Source organism: Artemia sp. Qi Xiang Cuo, chromosome 11 (assembly GCF_049724085.1).
Source record: "Artemia sp. Qi Xiang Cuo chromosome 11, ASM4972408v1, whole genome shotgun sequence".
Lineage (NCBI taxonomy): Eukaryota > Metazoa > Arthropoda > Branchiopoda > Anostraca > Artemiidae > Artemia > Artemia sp. Qi Xiang Cuo.
The window spans coordinates 47,543,255-47,561,093 of record NC_142804.1 but is presented as its reverse complement, the minus strand read 5'-3'; the positions used below and the strand labels follow the sequence as shown (position 1 = coordinate 47,561,093).

The following is a 17,839-nucleotide window of genomic DNA, read 5'->3' as shown; positions in this document are numbered from 1 at the left end:
TGTTCTTCAATCTTTCGGCAAAAGGAATCGAACCCCAGGCCCTGTATTTTAAGCTTCGTGTTGCCCCCCCCCTAATTGACGGTCCTGGCAATAATTGTAATTAACATTGTTTAATGTACAAGTTTTTGGTTTTAATCGAAAACATATATAGAAATGCTATAGTGTTTGCCTATAAATTTAAAGGTGTCCAAGACGGACTTCTAAAAAAAAAAAAAAATTGTTCAATATTTTTTGACAGCCTGCACCTAATATTCTGCTTAAGTTAATCACTAGTATAAAAAGGAAAATCCATCACGGACGTGTGCCATTCAAGTAATCTATATTTAACTACTATTCTTTATCCAGGATTCACTTTATTTCTTAGGAATAATGTGCCTATTTTAGGGCTTTTATTTTGTTTTTTTAGTATTCAACGAATGACATTTCCGTTAGTCAAAGTACATACTTATGGGTTAAAACTTTACTAAAGTGGGACTGTACTTATCCAAATGCAGCAGGGGATAGTCTATATGTCCACGCAGCAAAAGATCTTTATAAATCAACAAGTATAAGTGCATATATATTGAACCTATTGGGGAAGGGGGTGAGGGTCAGAAAACTTTTTACCTAAGGAGGGTATCAAGTTCTTTGGTGTGAAGGGACCCTTTGAATGAACTAAATGGGAGAATATTCTTCCATCCCTTGTTAGGTCTATGCATCTTCACAAGATTTATGTCTATCTATGAAATTATCTCACTGCTGATATACAAGTTATTATTGATTAGAATTAGCATCTGAAAAGCTTTCTTCTTTGTATTAGTTAATCCTGAATCCCTATTCCTCCCCTCCCCAAAAAAGAGAAATTAAATATAAAATTAATGAAATTCAAGCACAGCTTAATCTATTTACCTAATTCTAGACTTGAAGCTGCATTTGCAGAGTACTGACTATGGTAGCTTTCTAGCAAATGAGCCCAGTCCATTGGCAGTATCAACCATTGATGATAAGCTTAGAGAAAAACTGGTCATTGAATTTCAACATCTCAGAAATCATGCTGTGGATCCTTTGGCCACATTTCTTGACTTTATTACGTAAGAAGTTCAATTTGGCCTCTTAAACCTTATTTCGCTATAATGAGGAGAATAGCTATTGCTTACTGTTATCAGGGGCTTCCCGTGGGGAAGGGGGGGGGGGGGGTAGGGGATGGGCCTCGGGACGCCCCTGACTGTTATATTCACTGGTTGAAAATTACCCTCATTTGGTTTTCTTTTTTTTTTTATTGATTATTACTGTTCTTTGGTCTTAGGATTTACTTGTCTGAAACAAAATTGAATCAGTGAATCACTAATAAACAAGACTCGTGTAATTATAAATATTCGTATCTTAATGACGAATTTTATACACATTTTAAAAACCACAATTGACATGAGCGAGTATAAAACTAAAACCCCGGTTGACGGTATATATATATTATTATTAATTACAAAAGCACGTAGATTTGGTAATTTTCTTTGAAATGAACTTAAACAGCTCTCTATGATGTTGCAGTTCCCAGCCATCTTGGGAAAAGGAAAAGGCGAAAAAAATGCTGTCATTGCAAATATCTTGGTTGTAGCCACTTTCCTTGTTTTTCTAGTCAATAAATTTTCCTTGCTGTTCAAGCCCAGAGATTGTAATGTTTTATGCAGGGGTTTTGGACAAGGCGGCTCTAATGGCTTACTTTATAGTTTGATCTGATACCATTTTTAGGAGCTATTGGACATTATATTTCTTAGTATGGGACGTGATCTTCTCTTATTAGGTTGCCGCTACAGCTGCAACCCTGATTCGAGAACCTTCAGATATTTATATAAACCAAGCATCATGGTTGCAGGTATAGCTGCAACCTAGTAAGAATACAGCCTATAGAGATTAAAAAAAAAAAACGATAAAAAATTGTATTGTGAGAAAACCGGCCATTTTTAGTTTATTTAGGACTGGTTACTCTTATTTCGATAGTTGTAATTATAAAAGTTTGCTGGGAAATTTTCAATCACAATTTACGGTTTTGTGGCCGTGATAACATGAATAAAGTACCTGACGTGACTCCCTGTTAACAAAAATGATGACTGATGTGATGTGACTAATGTTAACACAACCTTGCTAGTAGATGTTATAGCAGATTGCTATTGTTGAAAATTTTGATACTACTCCTTTTTTGGAATCAATCCATTTTGGTTAGGTTGTAGAAAATCTTCAAGAATTGCTGTTACCATTTGATTGAGAAGGAGATCTAATGACTTCCAGTTATCATTGCCAGGTTTGGAGACTAATTCCGCGTAATATTTAACTTTTGGCTCGGTTCCACTTGTTCTCAATGTGATGATCAGTCCATTTTCAAAAGAAAAGGTGATCATTTCAGATGCCTTGCTTACCGGAAGGACGGCCTTCTTGTCAGGCTTAGAATCGTCATAGCCAGTGGTTAAATCTCGAATAGATACGATTTTGTACTTACCACCTAAGATGCTTGTTGGATATGTGCTTGGACCACTGAAATTCCTAAGCCTTGCAAAAATTCTGGCAATTATTTGCTTATCGTAGCAGAGGAAGTACGAATTCAAGTTAGCATGGTACCCGTACTCTTTGTAGATCTCTCTAAGCTTGTCGGCAACACTTTTCCCTTCTTTTGCAAGGTGCGAAGCAAGCTCACACATGACAGCTCCTGCACTAATTCCATCTTTATCAAGAACTTTTACACCTGTCATAAAACCTATAGACTCTTCAAAACAAAATATTACTTTTTTACCAGTTTCCATTACATCTATGGCACGATTTGCTATCCATTTGAATCCAGTAAGAGTTTCATCGAACATAAATCCCTCTTTGGAAGCAATGCTCCGAAGAATTTTTGAAGAGACAGCACTAGATATCATACATATATCCTTATTATCTGAAAGTTTTGTGTAATTGTAGAACTGCCACCAGCCAAGTAAAGCTCCGAGCTCATTTCCAGTAAAGATCTTCCATTTACCTTCCGGCTCTTTCTCAGCAAAAGCCATTCGATCAGCATCAGGATCGTTCGCAAGAATATGGTTAATATGATTTTCCTCTGCTGTTTTGATAGCGAGATCCAGCGTGGCTTTGCCTTCTTCTGGGTTAGGAAATGTTACAGTTGGAAAATTGGGATCAGCTGATATTTGTTCTTCAACTGCTATATAAGGAGGTAGTCCAAATACTTCAAAAGCTTTTTCCATGAATTCAGCTCCAACTCCGTGGACGGGTGTATAAACAAAGCGTAAATCTGTGGTTCGATTAATATCCGAATGATTTGACAGTGTTTCAAGGCTTTTGAAATAGTTCTTCGTAACAAGTTCAGTAGGATCGGTACAGAGGTTCTCCTTTCGAACATTCTTGTAGTCCCACGCTGCTATCCATGGTTTCAAGTTTTCCAAAATTTCATTATGGATTCCTTTATCGTGAGGAGGAATGATCTGTGCACCATTCGACCAATAAACTTTATAGCCATTATCTTCTTTAGGGTTATGAGATGCAGTAACCATAATGCCAGCAGCACATCTATTCATAAGAATTGTGTATGGTACAAAAGGAGTTGGACACATTTTGGAGAATAGTTGAACAGGAATCCCTTTACTAATGAACGCACATGCTGCCAATTCAGCAAACCTTGAACTGTTGTGTCTCTGGTCAAACCCAATTACAACGCCAGATTTTACACATTTGGGATTGACTTTTAAAAGATAACTGGCAAAACCTTGGCTTGCTTGTATAACTACAAGGTCATTCATGCCTGTATATCCAGCTCCCATGCGTCCTCTAAGGCCTGCTGTTCCGAATTGAATTCTATTTAGCAGTAATTTCTCCAATGTCATGTAATCATTTGTCTTCACTAAATGTTCTATTTCAGTCTTTGTAGACACATTGTTATCCCAATCTAACCATTCTTGTATCTTATTTTCTAGAATAGACATTTTAATATTTATTACTTGTTAGTACCCATAAAATCATGTGTCAAGTACCAAGAACCTAACAAAAAACCAAGCTAATTTTAAAATTTTCAGGTATTTTTCTAGTCCTAATTAAAAAATTAATCTTATTGCTCAGACACCATAAATATTTTTGCAATTTACATAATAACTTTACCAATCCACGAAATAAAATTATTTTATTTAAAATTTTCGGGAGTTACTCTAGTTTCAATTCACCAATCAGATTTTTTGTTAAAACTCTAAAGGAATTACTATATTTTATATAACTATATGTGCATACTTTTATGTCATATAAAATATATGCATGATAAAATTTGTGCTTGATAAATTATGTCATTCTTTCGCCCCCCCCTCACCACAAGAGTGAGTATATTGTTTTATATCTATGACGCAAACAAAATGGAAAATATTTAAGACATGAAAAAAAATTTGGAATTTTTTTTAAGTTCAGCTCAGAATCACTTAAGTTATTATGTAAACCGAAAAAGCATTTACGGTGTCTGAGCAACAATTTCAATGTTTTAATTCAAACTAGTAAAATACCTCACAATTTTGAAATTAGTTTGTTTTTTTTGTTTGTTAAAAACAACGGAAAAAAAAGTATTGATGTAAGTTACGTCATTTTTATATACGTCAGTATTGCAATGACTGTCACTTATGTGGAAAAATTGAAGGTTTTCATCTATGGAGAACTTTATAGTAAATTTCTTAAAGAGTAAAAAACTGATAATTGTAAAAATATTTGCATATATTTTGAGAAGGGATTACAACAATTCAAAAATCTTAAAAAAGAAGACCAAAAGTCTGATGAATTACATCAATCTCAAACATTATGAAAAGATATTAAATTTCGTAAAAAGCTAAAAATTTTTGCCTCGGCCTGTCTTTTGTCATTATGAAAGACATATCGCCGAACGTTTGTTTCTTTCAATTGTTCAGGTGGTGGGACAAAAACTTATTTTTCTTCCAGCGATTTATCTAGTCCAAGTTTTTAATTTTCATAGGTATGGAAGGCATTGACGACCACCTTTGTGTCTTAATTGTTCAGGCGGTGGGACAACAACTTCTTATTTTTCCTTGGCTTGTCTTTTGTTATTATGAAAGACGTATCACCGAACCTTTTGTTCCTTTTAATTGTTCAGGTGATGCGACAAAAACTTCTTTTTCTTCCAACGATTTATCCAATCCATATCTTCGATTTTCAAAAGTATGGTAGGTATTGATGACCTTATCCATGTGAAAATCGAAAACCAATGATCATCTCTATCATTTTCTATTTGTTTGGTTCCTTATAGCTCAGTCAAAAGTATGGTAGGTATTGATGACCTTATACATGTCAAAATCTAAAACCCTATCATCATCGCTAACATTTTTAATTCGTTTGATTTGTTACACCTCGGCTTATCTTTCGTCATTATGAAATACTTATTGCCGAATCTTTTTTTTTTTTTAAACACAGGTTTAAAAAGATTTTTTTAACTGTCGCTTGTCTTCTAAAAGCAGGCAATTTGAGCCTTTTATTGATGTCACGATGTCCATATGGACCTTAAATTAGAAGTGGTGCCTTTTTAAAATTACAGTTTTTTTTATTGGACCTTTAAATTTTTCCTCGGCTTGTCTTTTGACATTATGAAAGACATATTGCCGAATCTTTGTGTCTTTTAATTGTTCAGGTGGTGGGACAAAAATGTATGTTTCTTCCAACGATTTATCTATTCCAAGTTTATCATTTTACAAGGTATGGAAGGCATTGACGACCATTTTTGTTCCTTTTAATTTTTCAGATGGTGGGATAAAAACTTCTTTTTTTGCCTTGGCTTGTCTTTTGTCATTATAAAAGACATATCGCCGAACCTTTGTTTCTCTTAATTGTTCAGGCGATAGGACAAAAACTTGTATTTCATCCAACGATTTATCCAGTTTATATTTTGGATTTTCAAAGGTATGGTAGGTATTGATGACCTTATCCATGTCAAAATCCAAAACCCAATCATCATCGCTATCATTTTCAATTTGTTTGCTTCGTTAAACCTCGGCTTATCTTTCTTCATTATGAAATACTTATCGCCGAATCTTTTTTTTTTTTTTTAACACAGGTTTAAAAAGATGTTTTTAACTGTCGCTTGTCTTCTAAACGCAGGCAATTTGAGCCTTTTCTTGATGTCATGACGTCCAAATGGACCTTAAATTAGAAGTGGTGCCTTTGTAGAATTACAGTTTTTTTTTTATTGGACCTTTAACTTTTGCCTCGGCTTGTCTTTTGTCATTATGAAAGACATATTGCCGAATCTTTGTGTCTTTTAATTGTTCAGGTGGTGGGACAAAAATGTATGTTTCTTCTAACGATTTATCTAGTCCAGGTTTTTCATTTTACAAGGTATGGAAGGCATTGACGACCATCTTTGTTTCTTTTAATTGTTCAGGTGGTGGGACACAAACTTCTTTTTTTTGCCTTGGCTTGTCTTTTGTCATTATAAAAGACATATCGCCGAACCTTTGTTTCTCTTAATTGTTCAGGTGATGGGACAAAAACTTCTATTTCATCCAACGATTTATCCAGTTTATATTTTTGATTTTCAAAGTTATGGTAGGTATTGATGACCTTATCCATGTCAAAATCCAAAACCCAATCATCATCGCTATCATTTTCAATTTGGTCGCTTCGTTACACCTCGGCTTATCTTTCGTCATTATGAAATACATATCGCCGAACCTTTTTTTTTTTTTTTAACACAGGTTTAAAAAGATTTTTTTAACTGTCGCTTGTCTTCTAAACGCAGGCAAATTGAGCCTTTTGTTGATGTCACGATGTCCATATGGACCTTAAATTAGAAGTGGTGCCTTTGTAAAATTACAGTTTTTTTTATTGGACCTTTAACTTTTGCCTCGGCTTGTCTTTTGACATTATGAAAGACATATTGCCGAATCTTTGTGTCTTTTAATTGTTCAGGTGGTGGGACAAAAATGTATGTTTCTTCCAACGATTTATCTAGTCCAAGTTTATCATTTTACAAGGTATGGAAGGCATTGACGACCATTTTTGTTCCTTTTAATTTTTCAGATGGTGGGATAAAAACTTCTTTTTTTTGCCTTGGCTTGCCTTTTGTCATTATGAAAGACATATCGCCGAACCGTTGTTTCTTTTAATTGTTCAGATGGTGGGACAAAAACCTTTTTTTTCATCCAACGATTTATCCAGTTTATATTTTTGATTTTCAAAGGCATGGTAGGTATTGATAACCTTATCCATGTCAAAATCCAAAACCCAATCATCATCGCTATCATTTTCTATTTGTTTGCTTTGTTACACCTCGGCTTATCTTTCGTCATTATGAAATACTTATCGCCGAATCTTTTTTTTTTTTTTTAACACAGGTTTAAAAAGATTTTTTTAACTGTCGCTTTTCTTCTAAACGCAGGCAATTTGAGCCTTTTCTTGATGTCACGATGTCCATATGGACCTTAAATTAGAAGTGGTGCCTTTGTAAAATTACAGTTTTTTTTATTGGACCTTTAACTTTTGCCTCGGCTTGTCTTTTGACATTATGAAAGACATATTGCCGAATCTTTGTGTCTTTTGATTGTTCAGGTGGTGGGACAAAAATGTATGTTTCTTTCAACGATTTATCTAGTCCAAGTTTATCATTTTATAAGGTATGGAAGGCATTGACGACCATTTTTGTTCCTTTTAATTTTTCAGATGGTGGGATAAAAACTTCTTTTATTGCCTTGGCTTGTCTTTTGTCATTGTAAAAGACATATTGCCGAACCTTTGTTTCTCTTAATTGTTCAGGTGATGGGACAAAAACTTGTATTTCATCCAACGATTTATCCAGTTTATATTTTGGATTTTCAAAGGTATTGTAGGTATTGATGACCTTATCCATGTCAAAATCCAAAACCCAATCATCGCTATCATTTTCAATTTGTTTGCTTCGTTAAACCTCGGCTTATCTTTCTTCATTATGAAATAAATATCGCCGAACCTTTATTTTTTAACAAAGGTATGGTAGGGCATTGATGATCTTGTACATGTCATAATCCCAAACCCAATCATCATTGCTATCATTTTAAATTTTGACACGTTTTGATTCTCGCTATCCAGGTTGATTTTCATTTACTATCTGCTCTTCATTTTCATTTTTGAATCCCACACTTGTTCGGTGTCGTGTTTCTTCTACCCGCGTGTGTCTTTGCCCTTCATTTTCTTTTTTAACACGCTCTAATTGTCGTTTTCGCATATCTTCCAACCGCCCGTGTCTTTGCTCTTCATTTTTTATTTTTGATACGTTTTTAGATTTTGATTATTTAAGATAATTTAGTAATGGCCTTTGCTATAGCTGTCCGTATTGGTGTTGTCACAATTGATGGTCCAGGTTTTCAAATTTCAAATCTCATCACGTTTGATAGTTCCGGTTTTGGTTCCAAAGAAGCATCATTTATAGTAACTGCAACTACAAATTTGGTCAAATCAAGTCAGGGGACTTGGTCAAATTCCGTCGAGCTACTTTTTCTTTGAGTCAAGAATAATTTAGATCCAAGGAAAACTTTATAGCTCGCATATTTTCTTTAATCAGTGATAACTTTTAATACTTTTTCTGCTGTAGCATTTTTCTTATTCTTAAAATCGAAAACAATAAAGATATGTTTATTTTACGTTATGGACGTACTGACAGGCATCCTTCTGTCTTACGCATCCTTTGTCTTGAATAGGCTATGATTCAACAGCGCCCTTCCCGTTTCATTTTTTGCTATCCATCCCCACGTAATCCTTCAAAACACTTGAAAGTTCAATGGCATACATTTTTGCTCAAAACTGTCGATAGGCTCAATAAATCCGAATGTGGAGATGACATGACCCCCACAGCCCTGGGTGCGAATTTTACGAATTACCAGTTGTTAGTAGATGGGCTATAAAGTGAGAAAAAGGGAACGCTTTTCACTTGCTTATCCGTTTTCGTAATTAATATTAAGAACTTATGAAAATCTGCAATTTTTACTAAAATCAATCTCACCTTCGTACATTCTGCCCTTAATTTTGGAGGTTTTGAAATCTGTGGAATTTAGTGAACCTCCAGAGATAAAATTCAGAGTTCTGGAAATTAGTGGCAAAAGAGTGAGGTGTGAGCTGTGTATCTCGTGACGTGAGTGTGACTCTAGAACAGCCTCCTACACCTCAGTGGGGCTAGGTTAGTGTATTTAAAAAATCAAAGCCCAGAAAGTTTTTTCCTAGTCGTAACGCAGGATCAGAACTGGTTGTTTGTGAGTCATAGTTCAGTTTTTGTTTCTCTTAGTTGTTTCTTTGTTCATGTGTCATGTTAAGATAGGATAACATCGAAAAAAGTCGATTACAACTGTAATTTAGGTAAAACAAGGGCTCGTTTCAGTCGTAGTTACATTGAAAATCTTGGAAGTCGCCAAGTCGCCAGTTTACAGTTGCAAGATTTCCAAGATGTGAGATATTTAATTTGTGACTTGTCTCATTTATTAGATGGAAATATAGCAAATATCACAAAAAACTTGTGTGATTAGAAAAATGCAAAATAGAGTACCTATACATTTTTTTATGGAATGATAATATATTGTCAGTATTTAGCAAAAATTATTCAAGAAACAATAAGACGGATATCTATTGAAATTTGTGAAGGGTGAGACAAATTTTTTCCACAAAAATATAAAAAAAAGTCATTTTCAAAATTGTCGCTGGTGTCTCAGTAATTGTACTAGCTCAACTAAAGTAAAAAGGAAATAGTTTCTGTATTTTTTGGGAAAAAACTGGGGTTTTGAATAAACAAGGAACAAAAAAAAAACTAAATATTTTAATTAGATCACCGGTTACCAATTTTCACTGATCGGGCTGCCAAATTAGGAAAGTACAGGGAAGAAGCGTGGATTTTATTCTATTCTCTTCATGAAGATGCAAAAAGACATTTAAGCTTTAATTAATTATTAGACAAAATTTGGACATTTTCGGTGCAAGGGGTCTCAGTCAAGCAGCCAGAATGGTTGAAACCCATCAAAATTTGACGAAAAATATTTGCTTGAGAAAAAACAAAACACCAGTCTAAAGCCATTTTTTTTTCATATCTAGGGGAGTAATCTTATCACCTTTCCGTAAGTACTCCTGTAGTCCTGTATAGAACACGGTAAAGAAGCAATATAACCATTAATTACACTGATAAAGAGTATTATAATCCTTGTGATTTTTTGGTTTGTTTAGTGATTTTCTTTAATAATCTTATGATTTATGTGCTGATTTAGTGATTTTTTCATCAGGCAGCAACCCTGGGCACAAGCCACCTGGTGCAGGTAATTCTAGAAATTGACCCCGTGCCTTCTATAGATGATAACATAATTTGCTCATACTGAAAGCAAAAGATATTTTGAACGTTTTTTCTTTTGTTAACTTTATTAAATCCAAAATTATTCAGACTTTCAGGAATGAATTATCAGTATATACATTAAACTGTCCATCCACAACCATTTTTTTTTTCTTTGCCATCAATCTTGGTTATGATGGTGCTTTTTTATTCTTTTTAATGTTACAAGAGATAAAAAAAAATAGCTTGAAATTATAATTTTTTTCAGTAAATTGCGAATTATATTCTGGTCTTTAGAAGCCTATTTACTGTAATTTCTGTTCGTTTTTGGGTTTGGTAATTTATATATAAATTTTAACACTAGAAACATTATTTGACTATATTTCTGCTCATCTTTGGGTTAAGGCAGCTCTACTCTTTTTTGAAAAACTTCTATTGAGAAGAAAATTAATTACTTTAAAAATGTAATCTTAATCATTCAGTGTAAAAAACCGCGGCCTGTAGGATTCGAACCTACGCTCCCAAAGGGAATCTGATTTCGAGTCATTCGAGACTTAATCAAAGACTTAAAGTTAGAAACTTAATCATTCGAGAAGTGTCAAATATCCATAAGTAACGAAACCTATGAAGGCAGGTGAAAATGCATGGGCTCTAACCTCAAAGGAGAAAGATACTTTTCAGCTCAGAAATTCGCATTGCAAAAGTTAAACTAAGGCGCATCAATTCCTAAAAATTTAGAGTGAAGCAAGTATTTCTCTAATTTAAAAATTAAGATACAGAAAGATATTTTTAAATCTAGAGGGGTGTTTTTTAACGAAAATACCAAAACAATGTATTGATATAAGCCTAGATAAGTCACTGGACATAAAAAAAAACATGTTAAGAAAACAATTCTTACTTTATAATATGCAGAATAATCACAGTCTGAACACATTTTGCATCATTTTTTTACTTTACCCTCAACCCCCCCTTAATTTGCAAATTTGCCGAGAGAACTACCCGGAGAGAAGGAAACATGTCAAGAAAACAATTCTTATTTCATAATGTGCAGAATAATCATAGTTAACACATTTTACATGCAGCCTCGCTATATTTTACCCCCAACCCCCCTAATGTGCAAATATATAGCCTGAAATTAGCCTCCGTTTTCAGGGGGGGGGTAAAGTATAGCGGGGTTGCATGCAATATATATATATATATATATATATATATATATATATATATATATATATATATATATATATATATATATATATATATATATATATATATATATATATATATATATATATATATATATATATATATATTTAATATATATTTATATATATATATATATATATATATATATATATATATATATATTTTAAGTTTTTAAGTATGTATCTTATAAGGCCCATCCAACCTAGGGGAGGGAGTACAATACTGACCTGCTGAAAAGTTCAGTATAGTTTACACACATCGCATTGAAAATCTTGGAAGTGTTTCCACTTTCCTTTAGCTTTCTCATTCAACATAAATATTTTTCAGTAATGTAGCCAGTGTTTCCACTTCTACTTATATTGGTAGTAGAATACTACCAATATTAGATATACCCCACATTAGATGGGGGGGGGGGGGTGTGGCAAAGCATAGCATATATTAAATACTTAACCTAACCTAGGTACCTCCCCTACCCCCCCCCCCAAAAAAAAAAACAAAAACAAAAAAACACTTTATATATCTTATACGCAATTAAAACCACGCTATATATTGTATTTCTCTACAGCGGTGTCTTGAATCATCCCGTAAAAACGGGTTTTTTCGTCGCATCTGCAGTTTGACATATATAAAAGAGTAGGTATAACGAAGGAGTACCTATATTATTATATATAACATAATATATTGTGCAAGAAAACCGGTCACGAAAAACCCGCCAGACGGGTTAACCGCAAGAGACCGCTATAGAGAAATGCAATGCAAAGCGTGGTTTTAATTGTGTTTACGATATTTAACCTGTTGTTTTTTGGGTTGGGGGGGGGGAGGTACTTAGGCTAGGTTAGGCTAGGTTACGTATTTAATATATGCTATCCTTTACCACCACTCAACACCTTGCTCTTTACGCTCAAGTTTTTTAGAAGTTTTAAAAATACATCTGAGCATATTTTTCCAATTAAACGGTCCTCGCGTTTAAGGAGTCATTCTGAAAGAATTGGAACAAAATTCAAACTTTAGCGTAAAGAGCGAGGCGTTGAGAGGGAGTAACCTCCTTTATATACGTAATAATTTCTTTCTTTTTTAAGTTTTGATGTTGCTCCTCACTTTCAGTTGAAAAAACTTGTTTTTTTTCAATTCTGATCGTTTTTAAATAATGCCGGGAAATATGGCCCCAACTCCATGGAGAACCCCGCTCCCAACGGAAATATACACTAGAAAATTCGATCCCAGTGAAAATTTACCCCGGAAAATTACTCTTAACCACTCTGTGCGTAAAATTGAGACGGAAAAGAGAAAGCAAGACATAAAAAAAACTTTGTACTAGAATTCTGGACAAGTCCCCCAGTGTATAATTTCTCCTGAAAATTTCACTCCCTGGAAAATCTCTTCCCCATGAACAATTTACCCGTGGAAAATGTCCCAGCAGAAAATTTGTCCCCCCCACACTATAATGTATGCATACATCTCAATAAAAAATACTATGCCCAAACAATCGCCAAATTTATAACCTCAAGACCTATCCCCTGGGGCGGGGGGGGGGGGGAATCTTATACCCGAACGCATGTTTATTGGGCCTTTTAACTATGATGAGCAAAATGCCTATCTCAAAATTTCGATCAGACGATTTTGGGAAAAAGGTGCGTGGGAGGGGGCCGAGCCCCCTCCCTTGCACCTTATTGATACAGATCTAAAGTTCCATAGATTCCCTGTAGGAATTTACTTATTATGGTGCCCTTATGATTATCATGATTCAAAGCTCCTCCTAAAAAAAGGAGTTCTAATACTTTCAGTGAAAACAGCCTCTTAAAACAGAAATTGTCTGACTTTAATGAGCGTAAAACTTCATTTGTTGAACTACTGGGTTGACTGTTGTTCACCACTAATTAATGACCTTATTTTAGAACATCTGGCAGAAGTCAATCTTCAAATTTATCCATTCAAGCCTTCGTTTATCCGGTTTATTTTATTAACAAATATGTGGAAAATCAACAAGTGCACCATACCTTTAGTATTTTGTTATGTTTTACAAAGTGTATAATGACTGAAAATAGTGCAGGAAACAAATTTGGGCATGGCAAAAACTGTTAAGATTAGTTTTAAAACCTTGAGGAGCATAAATGTGATGATCGATAACTTGATGAAGAATGGAGTAATATTTAAGGTACTAGACAATACATACTGAGAAACATAATCGAATTTTGTTTTCAGATGATTAAAGATCAGCCGTCTATTGACAGTTTTTACAAGCTTATTGGAAGACAGACGCCTCATAATAAAATTTTATGAATTGACAAGGATCAGTCTACAAGTCCTACAGGAAATATAATTGATAATTATTGTAGCCAACAACCAACAACGAGTTCACATATCGTTAATGGTTGTCTATTTAGAAGAGCTTCAGAAACATTGAGAAAAAGAAAAAGCATGGACATAGTCAGTACTAAAAGCAGGGAAGAAGAATCTAATACATACTCGTTGATTTTGACCAATATTAGGCAACAGTATTCTGAAGTGGAAGATTTAGACCGAGACAAAAATATAAGAAGCAATCTGGCTGTTGGGAGTGTTATTGCAGATTCAGAGTTGAGCCGGTCTGAGAGCACTGCTGTAGCAAGGGAAGAGGAAATTCAGTCAGATAGCTCAACTGCTATTGCTAGCTGTAGCAACAGTTTAGAAGATGAAAAAACGCCTTAAGTTACTGATGAATCAGAATCACACGTTACGGCTGCTGGAGCTAAGAAAGCTACTACAAGGAGGCAGAATGACAAAAGAAAACTTACCCCAAATTCGAATATTGATATTGAGGGTATATGGTACCTCGCCAAAGGCTATACTGGGTAGCTTTGTTGTAATTTGTGTAATACCGACTCAGCAGGTAGCAGTTTTCAAATTGTGTACCAATTAAGCACTCCTCCTCGTTTTAAAAAGATGTCTGCAACACTTAGTACTGCTCCCCTGGTACAGTTCTCAATATATAATATAGAAAGGAATGACAGGCTTCTAAGAAGACAGAGAATCATGCAGGTCGAATTGACTTTAGGTTAATTTCCAGTAATTCATAACTCTGCGGTCTATATTATGAAAGAGCTTCCCGAAATCTCAAGAACAGAATTTCCTGACTCGGACATTGCAAAGGCCGTTCAGTGGAGCCGCACAAAAACTCCGCTGGTGATGAATAAAATTATTAGACAATTAGCTCACGTGGACTTGTGCAATCTGATTAAAAAGAACTGTTTTTCGTTAATAATTGACAAAAGTACTGATGTGAGTAATTCAAAAAACCTAGTTGTTGTTATTCGTCATGTCGATGAAGAATGGTGGATGGAAGAAAGTTGTGAATGACTCATTCTTGCAATTGGTTAAAGTACAGCAGCGCACAGCTAAAGATATGTATACAGTGTTAACAAAACTTCTGTTTAAAGAGATTGGAATGCCAAAGCAAAATCTGATTGGTTTTGCATCAAATAATGCATCTGTGATGATGGGAGTACAAGGTGGTGTGCAAGAAAAGCTTTTGCTAGATATACCAAACCTATTCGTTCTTGGGTTTACACGCCACTCCATCCTTTTGTGTGCCAGTACAGCAAGTCATAAGCTACCTTCAGACGTAGAAGAATTCTGTCAAGACCTCTACAATTACATTGGCAGAAGCCCCAAAAGGGCTGGTGAGTTTGTCGAAATGCAGAAGTTCATGGAGGTAGACGAACACAGAATTCTGCGCAATGTCACAACTAAGTGGCTTTCCCGACGTCCAGTCATTATATGTTATCTCGAACAATGGGATTTTTTGATGCTTTTCTTCCGGAGTGAAAGCTTCAAAGAAGGAAACAAGCCAGTCAAAGCCATAGCTATATTCAAAAAATTGCTATCCCCGACATTTAAAGCTTATTTTGCTTTCCTCGCATATATCCTACCATTTGTTACTGACCTTAATCGGTTGTTTCAGTCACAGGATACCCAAATCCACATCTTGTACAGTCAAGTTAATGAGCGGTATATAACGATTGTCAACCACTTCATGAAGCCGAGCTATGGGAAGAAGACAGAAGCACCTTTGATACAGCTCAGGGACCCACAACACTTACATAAAAGTAGTAGACCGTGGTAGTCGTGTTACTAGAGATTATATTTATTAACAAGAAAATTTCGTTATCAGCTGCAACTGCCTTCAAAACGGTTTGTACGGAATATATGATAGAACTGAGCAACGACATTAGGAAAGGTTTTTCAGTTCTAAATACTCCTCGGTTAAAAACTTAGACAGACTTGACCCAAAGACAGCTATGCCTCCAGACCACTCCAACTTAAGCATTGTCCCACTACTTGTCCAATTTCCAAATTTGGCCAAGGAGAATGATGTGCAAAACATTGCCAAAGAATGGAAAAGGCTGCCATTTTGCACTGATCTCAAGAAATGTCCAGATTCTGACCCAGTTTATTTCTGGTTTAAAGTACTAGAACGATGTGATGGTCCTCAAGTCAAAAGTTTCTCATTCTTGGGTGAATTCATGATGAAAATGCTTATCCTACCACATTCTTCTGCTTGTGCTGAGAGGGCTTTTTCAACTATTAATTTAAACAAAATAAAATTGTGAAATACACTCGGCTTTTCTACTCTAAATGCTTTTCTGAGTACTAAACGGTTTGGTACCAAGAACTGGAAACCCCCCCATGAGCATGATGACTTACCCCAAGTGTCAATATACTGGAAAAGGGTATAGAAAATATGCAACTGCAAGTGCCACCATGGCTTTTGATTCATATAATGATGTTTAATGTCATATTTTTAATCATTTTCTGATGTATAGCTTTTGCAGTATAGAGTAGTTGGAACCTCAGATAACCCAAAGCTTATAAAGCCAGTTCCAGTTTTAAAAATAGAAGATGCCGTTATCTAGATGTTTAAGGGGATTTAAGAAATAGTGAACGACATGGCCTCTATTGTACCATTCGTGGGGATATATCAAACTCGACCTTACAAGGTGAGTTGAGGATCTTTTAAAGGCATTTTGGAGAAAAATATTGTTCCAACATTACAATCTCCAGTACGTATTAGACCAGACCATAGCCCCCAAAGTCATTTCTTTAATCAGTCTCAATTTAAAAAGAATTTTTTGTCCTGTATTGTTGGTAGTCGGTAGCTTATATTAGGGGAGGGCTACAAAAAGGAACCTCCCCCCAATCGAAATATTCAAAGAAAAGAAAAGGGGGATTTTTATGCAAACTATTAAATGGAAAATCAGGTCCCAGCAACTGCTTTTCGGCAATATATTGTAAGAATACAAGGTTAAAATGCAATTTCAGATCCGATTTGTGTTATAATCTTTATTTTGGATCAATTTCAAGCGGTACTATAAATGGTCGTAAATGGCCGAAATAACTATTGTTGGCCTGTAGAAATTGTTTACATAGTGATACATGTAACTCCGAACAATTGCTTCAAGTACTGTCAGTATTAATATACCGCGTTATAGGAGAAAGAAAAAGAAAAGACTGAAGAGAGAAAGTAAACAAAACTGTATCAGAAAGGGAGAAAAACTAGCAACAATTGGGTTTTTGCAAATAAAAGTAAAATATTGAAAAAACACAACCAAGCAAATATTTCAAGATGACACATGCCTAGCCTTTTAATTGACCCATGAACAAATATCTCCGCGGACAGAGCATAAGAAAATACCACCAAAAAACAAGCGTTGACAATCAATGTGAAAAAAACAAAACAAACAATGAAAAAAACAAAAACTGACAAGAAGAATAAAGGTAAAAACAGCAAAAAGTTATATCACCGAAATAAAAATACCTAACAATCAGAAAAACAAGTTTTTCGCCAATATCCGCGATTTGCACAAAATCCAAAAAATTATTCGCATTGTTCTGTGTTTTCAGTATTTTCATTTGGCCTTTAAAAACCTCATTTTTGCTCGTTTTTCTTTCTTTATGTTATGTCACGCCAATGTGGTTTAAGAAATTATCTTTATGAAAATGTCTTCTGCAAAATTTTCAGAGATAGCACTGTACGTCACAGACGACCCGCGAGTTACGCGGATCGTAAAAAGCGGGAAAAAAATTGCGATATGATACAATTTTTTATCTTTGGTCATATTTAATGCAATTTTTGGTTCTGTTTGTCTGTTCATGTTGGTAACACTGTTCCTATGCTGAGGATTGTAAACAGTGATTTATCGCTTTTACAATATTTAAACTTTTGTTTTGTGGTCTTTATGGGAAAAAAGTTACCTAGGTTAGGTTACGTATTTAGGTACTCTTCTGAAATACAGGACACATGCGAGAAGTGAAGTTTGGTTAATGCTAATGAAATAAAACAAAATAGGATGAAAATATAATAGTTTATGAGCA

At 34.7% G+C, this 17,839-nt stretch overlaps 1 protein-coding gene across 1 annotated transcript in view; it reads left to right on the top strand.

Moving 5' to 3' along the window:
* The window catches only part of VhaAC39-1 (V-type proton ATPase subunit VhaAC39-1), a 104,777-nt gene that overhangs the window by 16,289 nt on the left and 70,649 nt on the right, over window positions 1-17,839 (top strand). Inside the window, exon 2 of the mRNA XM_089096851.1 lies at window positions 899-1,070. Within this exon, the coding sequence (XP_088952977.1) occupies window positions 899-1,070 (172 nt within the window). The remainder of the gene's footprint in view (window positions 1-898; window positions 1,071-17,839) is intronic.